The sequence below is a fragment of the Gordionus sp. m RMFG-2023 genome, chromosome 1 (genome assembly GCF_954871325.1).
Source record: "Gordionus sp. m RMFG-2023 chromosome 1, tfGorSpeb1-WG-v2, whole genome shotgun sequence".
NCBI lineage: Eukaryota > Metazoa > Nematomorpha > Gordioida > Chordodea > Parachordodidae > Gordionus > Gordionus sp. m RMFG-2023.
In genome coordinates this window covers 43,200,991-43,211,715 of record NC_088775.1, presented here as the reverse complement: position 1 = coordinate 43,211,715, position 10,725 = coordinate 43,200,991, and the positions used below count along the sequence as shown (strand labels likewise).

Genomic DNA, 10,725 nt, shown 5'->3' with positions numbered 1-10,725 from the left:
AAATCATTATCAATTCTTGCATTATTTGATAATTCCAAGAATATTATTTATAAGAATGAGTGTTAATATTGTAGAGTTAAATATATTTAGTTTTCGTAAAATATATTTATTTTAAACTAATAATTTTACTTAATAATCAAAATAGAATGTATATTTCTAGGTAATTAGCTTTTTCTTATTTTATTCATAAAATATTTCTAGCATACATTCGTTACTAATGCCGCGATCATCCCGACCATCAAAAAATTTGAATTCTCGTCCATCTAGTAATCAAGAATTATCTGAATATGAACTCATTCGTCAAAAAAATATAAAAGAAAAGTTAAAATTTCTTGAAACGCTTGGTGTATCTGAGGTTTAAATATCTAAAAATATTTCTTAAATGGATAAGTTTTAGATTAAAAATGATATTAAAATTAACTCTAAAAGAAGCATAAAGGAACCGAAATTTAAGATTATGTACATATAAATGTTGATAAATAATTATATGTTTAATAGAAAACCAGCTAAGGCCAAAATACCTTTAAGAAGAAGTAATCGAATACTGAATAAACCTGCAGAAATTGTACCAAATTCAGAACAACAACCTGAAGAAGAATATTTTGTATGCATATATTATATATGATGTATAGTAAATATTATATATAGTCAAGAAAAGAACCAAAATTATCATTTATTCAAGCCTGTTTAACCGAAACAGAAGAAAAACCAATTGAGGAGATTTTAGAAAATCTTAAGCATCAAGTTTTGAATAAAACAGATTCTAAAGAAAATAAGTCAAAATTAAGCAAAAAATTCTCATCTAAAGTTGAAGAGTAATTTTTATTAATTAATTTCACAAAAATATTATATTGAACCATATTTTAATGAATATCGAATAATTAAATTTAAAAAAATGCTTAATATTAAAAATTTTTTTATATATATAGATGGCATTTATTTTTTAAAATAATCAATGAGATAAGAATGTTGAGTTATTATACTTTTTTTCTATAAATCATATATGTATCAATATAAAATAATGTATCTCAATAATTACACTTGAGTTAAAGATCTGCAAAGTTGGCCCATCCTTGGAAAATTTAAAAAAATAATAACTGACCAGGCAAAGAATTATAACTGGTTTACATAAAAAATTTTTGGACCTGCTGGATGGATAATTTATATATAAAAAAAACTAGTCATAGCCTCACAAATATCTGATTTTTTTGGGAAATTTTGATAGGCCAGCCTAGCATTAATGTCTTAATTTTTTTAATTTCAAGCTAATATTTTGATTGATACTATTTGAAAAGAAATTATAATATGCTTATTTCTTTATATTTTAAGAGCTGCATAACCAGAATATGAAGTCTATATAATATTTACATATACACAATGAAAATATCAAACAGAATGGATTTATAAAAGGGCTGTTGTAGAAAGAAATAGCCACAACGATGAGATATAAGGGCCTTAATTTACATTGGGAAAAATTAGATATAGATATTAAAAATGTGATGGTCAGGAAATTTGTACAAATAAATTTAACAAATTAGGGCAGACTATTCTTAAAATTTTGATGAGCTTATACAATTTTTTTGAAAAATTATCTTGGACTAGGCTGGGCAAAAATTTTAACAAACCAGGGAATAAATAATGAGCCAGGCAGCCCTATAAATTTTTTAATGGGTAAAAATGGGCAAGGCTTTGCAAATCTCTAGCTTGAAATGCTTTAATAGTATATACAATAATTAAGCCAATTTGAAAGCTTAAAGAAACTTTAATTCATAACTAATCCTTTAGATTTAGGTCTATAGAATTTGATTTCTAGAATCAGGACTATAATTTGGATTATTAATTTTTAATGTTTTGTTCTATCTTTTAAAATTGGCTCAGGACCAGGGTTGCCAGGTCAAAATTTTCAAATTGCGGAGAGAAATTTGGTATTTTGCAAAATATGAAAATTATGGGAGAAATATGAAAATTGTGGTAGAAATAACAAATTGCTATAAAATTTTTTTTTGCAGGTGTTCAGGATTTTGAATTGACTTAGTTTTCCTCCTATTATTTTTATAATAATTAGTTTATAATACAAAGTCATTAACAAGTCATTAACTATTTTTCAAAATAAATTAAAATTTTTTAAATACTATCTTTACTATTAAAATAACATCTTAATTTATTAAAATATATTAATTTTATAAAAAAAACAATTTTACAACATAAAAATATATTTTAAGCGAAAGTCCCACAAAACTACCGCAATTGGAAATATACCATGTGTTTGTGTATAACATTATAGGGATATGCTCTTAATTAGACCTATATTGTACTTATTTCAATGATAATTATTTTATTTATTATAGTTCAATTATATTATTATCATTATAATAGGGGAGTGTATCTATATATATTGAAAAATAAAAAATATTCTCCAAAAATAAGAAATAATACAGATGCAACTACAGTTGCGGCTATAGTATACATTTATCATGTAGTACAACATTAACAGAGCTACATATCATCACAATATGGGTAGAATCTTTTCCTCATAATATTTAATGCCTCCAAGATAAATGAAAACTTTACTTGTAGGACAAAAATGAGCAAGGCTATCATCAATGTTTAAGAACCTGAATCCAGGAGGTCAATTCTTGATGATTTGGAAGATAGACATACATATGCAATTCTAACAGATGCATCTAATAAGGGAAATATTCAAACATTTCCCTTGATCCTCTGCTATTTTAACAAAAATAAGGTTGTTTCAATAAAACTTAAATTTTTTCCCTTAAATAGTGAATAATCCAAAGACGTAACTAACCATATAATGGTAAATTAGCAGATTTGAGATTATCAATGAATTGCATGTCAGCTTTCTGATACAGTGTATTTACAGAATTGAGTCACCCCAATGTTGATTGCGACATGTTCCCAATACCTGTCATCAATATAATTTTAAAATTTTATAAATCTTTAAAAAAATATTTCTTAAATAAATTATAAAAAATGTCTAACATTTTGAAATTTTTTTTCAAGAATGAATGGCAGAGGTATATTTAGGAATGATTTCACATGTAGGAAATCTACTACATGCTGTTAATATGAAGTTGAAATCAGAAGAATCTTTTTTAATATAGATTCACAAAATTATGCTGCAGATGTGTTCATAATTTACAGTTAAAAATTGATAATAAATTTTATGGCGCTATTACTAAAAATTTATTAAAATGTTTGAATATTTTAAAAATACTGATAGACATTGATGTCTTGTTTAAGGAGATTGTAATGCTCTCTATTTTTGATTTGCCAGAATATTCAAAACATTAATTTTACAATGTAATAATATTTATTTTTTGTGAATGTATAAATAAGATTTTATAAAATATATATGGAAAATTAAATAGTTATAATGTTTATTATATTTTATTTGAGATTTAAATAATGGAACTAAACGTTTATCGTCGTTACGAGATATTTATAAAATGCCTGGCACGACATATTATAATTTTGTTTAACAATTAGCTCGGCCTCTAATGTTGTTAAAGCAATCCGATTTCACCTTTCTTCAGGCTATCAGGCTAAAAATGCGCTCCGATGAGGCATTAGAATGAGGTAAGGAGAAAACATACTATTTCCAAGCATGGGGATTTATCTTTATTACGAAAAAATTCCACCTATTTCTCCTTTGTTTTAGACCATCTAACATATTCTGGCGAATCATAAAAAATAGAGAGAATTACTATCTCCTCAAACAAGAAATCAATGTCTATCTGTTTTTTTAATATATATTTATATATTAAATTACAAAAACCATCAATTGATGGTTTCTATTTCAAGGTAATATATAAATACTTTTGTAAATAGAGTTATTAAAATCAAATTTTGATTGTAAATGTTCTAAAATTTTCTTAATAAAAATATCTGCTTCATTTAAAAATATAATAATGAAAGTATTATTTGAACATTTTAATATAATATTTTTGGCAATAGCGCCATAAAATTTATTATCAATTTTTAACTGTAGAGATGAACAGAGCTGTAGCATGATTTTGTGAATCTTTATTAATAAAGAATCTTCTGATTACAACTGAATATTAACTACATGAAATAGATTTCAAAATGTGAAACTAATCCCAAATATGTTTTTGCCATTTCATCCTCGAAAAAATTTTTCAATAGGACAGCTTTTAAAATCTTTATTTAAGAAGTATTTTTTTCGTAAAATTTTATAATTCTATCTATGACTACCTGATAGGTACATATCGCAACAACTCACACCATTCCAAATCAGACCACTCCACCAACTCTTTTTTCATTAATTCTTTTAGTTGATGAACTAAATCGTTAAAACATTTCATCACAATTATTTCGACATCCCCGGATAGTACATTCATTGCTTTCTTGCAAGAATTATGTAGTATATGGCATATAAAACCAATTGGTATTAATTCATTATTGTGCTGCCTCAATTTCATAAATATTTGATTTTTGTCAAAATTCACAGAGGCATTATTAGCGCAGAAAGCTGACATGCAACTCATTGATAACCCTGAATCAGCTATATTTACCATTATGTCGTTAGCTATATCGTTGAATTTTTCACTATCCGAGGAAAATTTTTTAAACAGTTTTATTGAAATGCCCTTATTCTTGTTGTTAGATGCATCCGTTAGAATTGCATATGGATGCCCATCTTTCAAATCGTCTAGAATAGCCTCTTGGATTCAGGTCCTAAAATATTTATGATTTGCTCATTTTTGTTTTACTACAAGTAAAATTTGCACTTATATTGGAGTCGTTAAATATTATTGGGAAAAGATTCGACCCACATTGTGATGATAGATAGCTTATGAATGTTGAACTACATGATAGGTGTACACGATATCAGAAATATAGTTGCATCTGTATTATTTATTAATTTTGTAGAATATTTTTGTTTGCAATCGATGTTGTTATACTCCCCTGTACTGACTTATATGAATGAAATTATGTATATTTATTATCGGATAAAAATAAAACAGGATAGAAATAAATTTACAAACTATACATGTTTTTCGAATAAAAATTTAAAATTTATTTTAAAAATATAAAAATAATCAATTAATGTCTTTTAAAACCAAATTATTATTTATATATTAAAAACATTTAAATGTTAAAAAAAAATTTCGGGAGAAATTAAAAAATTACGATAGGTTATCGGGGGAGATTTTCATTTGCGGTTTGCGGGAGTGAGATATCGGCGCGTAGACTAAATTGCCGGAGTCTCCCGCTGATGAGGGGGGCATGACAACCCTGCTCAAGACCAGACTGACATATTTACTTTGTTAAACTAGATTTATAATTACTTTTTTTTATAAATTATAGCTAATTAATTCACTTTATGCCATATAGATGCTATACATCATATATATTAATTATATGCCCATTTCCTTTTTCCATAAGATTGATAAAAAGTTTTTCGCACATGGAATTACCCGAAAAACAGGCTAGAAAAGTTGTCCCAGAAAGAATTTTTTCCCTTTGCTGGTTCCCAAGAAGTGATACTAGACCCATGCTTTTTGCTGGTGATAAATGGGGCAGAATAGGATTGTGGAACATGGTAAATTTTTGTTTTATTAATAGAATTGGCTAATATTTATTTGAAAAGCATCTATTTTATAGACTAAATTACTAAAAATAAATAGCATTTTAAAAATTAAAAACTATTAGAATCTTATTTTTTATAAATTTATTTTGAAATTACAATTACTTATTCTTTTTATGATTAATTTTATTTTACATATGATTTTGACTTTTTACTAGTGTTGTTAAAACGCCGCGAGTCGCGACCCCGACCCAAAGTGCGGGTCGTTTTTTCGACCTCGACCCGAGTTCAAGCCGAAAAAAACGACCTCGACCCGAGTCCAAGCCGAAAAAAACGATCTCGACCCAAAATATGGGTCGTTTTTTACGACTCAGACTTGAAGTTTGGTCGTTTTTTTCGACTCAGACTCGAAGTTTATTTTTTAAGACAAAATAAAAATATATTTTGGAAAAGAATGATAAACATAGGATGGAAAATCCTATGAGGTTGGGAAATAGGGATTTCAGGATTTCTATCTTATTTGTCTGACAATATCTTGAAATTTACTGTAATAAATATATTTGGATATAGCTTATATCACTTAAAGCATAGCTTTGAAGCATCTAAGAATTTTTACCCAAAATATTAATAAAATAAGATTTAACTTTAAATAAATTATTATAGGTTTTGGACCTACGGTTTAAACTTTAACCTCTATTATTATATAGTAAATTTTTTAATTTAATAGTAATATAAAATATGATAAAATTAAAAGTGTTATTCTAATTTTTCTATCATATATCCCCTTTACCTTTTTGTTAAAGATTTTAGGTATTAAATTTAGTATTAAATAAATAGATCAAACTATAATCATGCGATAATAGTAATAATACCCAACCCCTGATAGTAATAAAAGTATTATTACTATTATCGCATGATTATTAATTAGATTAATAACCCCCACTAACTTCATTAAAAAATGTTAGAGGGGGGAGATCCTGACACAGAAAACAATAAAATTATTAGTAGGCTAACTCCTATTACTTTATATATTAGCAAGTAATTAGCTTTTGCATTAGCTACCCTTAAAACTATTATTTTCAAATTTTTTACTCTAAAAATTAAAGAGATATACATTCCTTTAAATAATAAAAAATAATATACCCCTCTTCTTACTAATAAAACTATCCATACTGACATCCCAATTGAAGAATACACTATGATCATCATAAAACTTCTTATAAAAATCGGCGCTAAGGATCTGATTAGTGCTCTCAACCCACAAACCATAATTGGTTTGTCTCAAGATCAAAAATAAGAGGCTGGCAGTTCTTTGTACCAAATAGTACAATAATAAACCAGGATTAACTTTTGCAATGTAGATATTGGTACAAAGAACTGCCAGCCTCTTATTTTTGATCTTGAGACAAACCAATTATGTATGGGTGCCAATCCTGCTTTCATTATGCTGGCAGTTCTTTGTAACAAATAGTACAATAATAAACCAACTTAAGATTCAACCCCCTCCCCCAAAATAATAAAAACTAAAAATAAAACTAAATTTAATGCTAACCCCTGCCAAAAATAAATAAAAGAGGTAGATCTAAATATATAATTTTAAATAGTGATTTTAATTAAGAATTTGAATCTTAATTTGATAGAATCTATCTTCACTAAAATAAGTAAACTTGGTAACTCAAGCTGTAAACTTAAGTGAGACTATAATATAGTCGTTTACTATACCTAGCCTCTATACAACAAACAGAGCACGCTTACTATTTAATAAATAAGATTAGATATTATAAATATTTAATAAGTTGAGTTTGTAACTCAAAGATACTGTACAAAAGTTTTAATCAAATTTTTAAAGGAAGATAGAAGTGGTCTTATCTCAAACCCCCAAAGTTTGTATTTTTTAAACTATCTTTAATATATTAAATTTACTAAAACAGCTGTCTCTACTCTCAGAAGAACTAAGAATACCCTTAACCCTAAAGGGTGGGAAGGGTGGGAGAAGACAGCTGTTTTAGTAAATTTTGATGCACCTTCCTCCTTGTTTACCTTGGTTATTGTGATAACTTACACAGGTGATATACTAATTTTATTCTTGTATTCATGCGTTTTGTCTCCAACCCCAATATGAACCCTATGCTAACTAAACTTTATAATGATAAATAAACTATTAGAAAATCTGAAATATTTAATGAAATTAACAAATTCATTATTGTTCTCCCCCCCCCCCCCAACATTAATTATTGATGAAACACAGGATCAATTACAGGATTTTTCTTTATATCCCAATTTATTACAGGGTTCTTTCTTTCTATACACTATATTTCAGATATTAATAAATCATTTTTTATAGTAGTCTCTATTGAGAATAATATTTGGGAAGGATTTTTATTACGCAATCTTCACTCTATAGGTGCTCCTTTATATTTATTTTTATTTATTTGCACATTTTTCGTGGTTTATTCTACGGATCATTTGTTATAAATTATATAGTATGATCCTCAGGGGTAATTTTGCTACTTCTAACCATAATAACAACCGGTATGTTCTTCCAAGGGGACAAATATTCTACTGAGGAGCAACTGTAATTACTAATATAATGTCCGTCATCCCTATTTTAGGAAAGCCTGTAGTTATTTGAATTTGGAGAGAATTTAATGTGAGAGATCCCACATTAAAATCGATTCTTTTCCTTATATTTTACCTTTTATTTTACTAGTATTCATAATAACACATTTAATTTTATTACATTTAAAGGGTAGCAACAATCCTCTCGGTATCCCTTCTTCTGCTTTTAAAATTCCATTCCACCAAACTTTTTCATATAAAGATATTTTTGGTTTTATGTTACCTCTATTTTTATTTTTTGTACTTATTTTTTTGTGCCCTGATTTGTTTACAGACGTAGTCAATTTTATTGAAGCTAACCCTTTATCCACCCCTCCGCATATTATACCTGAGTGATATTTTCTTTTTGCTTATGGTATCCTACGGAGTGTACCAAATAAATTGAGTGGAGTTATTTCTCTATTTATAAGAATCATGATTATATATGTCTTACTTATATCCTCAAAAAATCTTTTAATTTATAGTTCTTTACGTAAATTTATTACAAACCTTATTGCTTGTTCTTTTATCTTATTAAGCTATATCGGTTCTCAGGTTGTGGAACCCCCTTTCATTATTATAGGGCAAATACTTAGTGTCATTTACTTTTTATTATTTTTTATTATAGCTTCTATCTGAGTAAACTTATATTTGCCTTGAAAGCAAATCAAGATCCTAAAAATCATTACTCTTCAATATTCATTTAATATAATATAGAAATTATATAGAAATTTCAACTCTAAAATACTTAGAATACTTTAAGTAATGAATTTTTAGGTAAATATATACCTCTAAATTCTAAATTTAGTACACAAATTATGCTAACCTAAATTAAATTTAAAGTGGTCCTTTCCTACTAACTTTATACTATAACAATAAAAGATAGGAACCGATCTGGCTCTTGCCGATCTGAACTCAAATCATGGATAAATTTAATGGTCGAACAGACCATCCTTTAAAACTACTGCTTCTTAATAAAAAATAATTCAACATCGAGGTCGCAAACACTATAAATTATAAGATCTAATTTACTATAGTACGCTGTTAACCCTAGGGTAACTTTTTCTAAATATCAATATAAAATTGGATCTCTTTAAAATACACTCTATTTTAATATTTTATAGGGTAGTTTTAATTTTAGCCCTAGTTGCCCCAACTAACTGTAGCTATATACAGAAGCTCCTAGGGTCTTTCCTTCTTTTTATTAACTAAGATTTTTCACTTAAAAATTAAATTCAATTTTATTAATCAATAATAACTTAAAATAAATCTTACCATTCATCCTAGCAAACAATTAATTTGCAAATGATTATGCTACCTTTGCACGGTCAAATTACCGCGGCCATTAAATCTTTCATCATAGGGCAGGCAATACTAAAAACAACTGCTTTTAGCTAAGTATTTGTTAAACCTACATTTTAATCGAGTAAATTGATTAATTCATACATATAATTATTTTATTATAAAATATTACTTCTACTAATTAAAGCAAATTTAAACTTAATTTCTATAAGTTAAACCTAATTAATTTTGATTAATTATATTTAATATATAACGAACTACAATAAACATTAAAAGATTTTATCTCAATTTTATATTAGCATTTTCTCTATACTGGTTAACTTTATTTAAAAGAGCTCACCCCTATTAACTTCGAAGACTACTCATCGCATTCTAAAAGAATTATTATCATTAAGCCAGATATAAAAGAACAAAATGAATTTCACCATAATAAAATTTAAGTAAAAATTTGAAACTTTTTACTTAAATTTTATTAACTATCTTCATTATCTGGGTAGTTAACAATAAACTTTATTATTACCTTATCGTGTTGCAACAGGAAACCCTAATATCTTTATATTTAGGTCCTTTTCAGGACATCAACAATTTATTATCCAAAATACTATAATTAAATCTTTAAAATTTTTACATAATTCACCTTTTCAGTGTAAATGAAACGCTTTATTATAAAATTATTTAAGCTATATGTAATAGGCCTTCTTTCAAGAAGGCCTACTTTGTTACGACTTGTCCCTATAGGGAATGACGGGCGATATGTGTTTAGTTTAGAGCCTTTTCATTAAAACACTCTTATTTTAATTACTTCTAAATCCTAAATTTTAGTGTTAACTATTTTTAAATAGTTAAAAGTATATTATATAAAGTACTCCACTTAACTCTAAATATCCTAAACTTTGACTTGAAAAATTATTTTGTAAAATATTTATTTTTAATTTTTAAACAAAAAATATATTAAACAACAATACATAAAGAAAAATTTAGATAAGGTCAAAAGCGTGCTGTCAACTCAATAAGCTAGATCCTCTAGTCGGAAAAATTTTTTATGTTTCAAATTTTATAATACTTAGGTATTTTCTATTTTATCTATAATAATAGGGTATCTAATCCTAGTCTTAAAACAAAGCTTATAAAAATCCTGGATTTTGGATTTAATATCTTTAGGGATTCCACCCCCCTAAAGATATTAAATTCAGACTAATTTTTACCAAAATCAAATTAAATCTGTTTGTATAACCGCTAATGCTGGCACAAACTTT

At 26.6% G+C, this 10,725-nt stretch overlaps 1 protein-coding gene across 1 annotated transcript in view; it reads left to right on the top strand.

Annotated features, from left to right (window-relative positions):
- Nucleotides 1–217: 217 nt before the first annotated feature.
- Nucleotides 218–10,725, top strand: part of LOC135925906 (WD repeat-containing protein 76-like) — a 50,661-nt gene continuing 40,153 nt past the window's right edge. Inside the window, exons 1-4 of the mRNA XM_065461476.1 lie at nt 218–321; nt 499–604; nt 649–815; nt 5,428–5,584. Coding sequence (XP_065317548.1) covers nt 218–321; nt 499–604; nt 649–815; nt 5,428–5,584 — 534 coding nt within the window. The remainder of the gene's footprint in view (nt 322–498; nt 605–648; nt 816–5,427; nt 5,585–10,725) is intronic.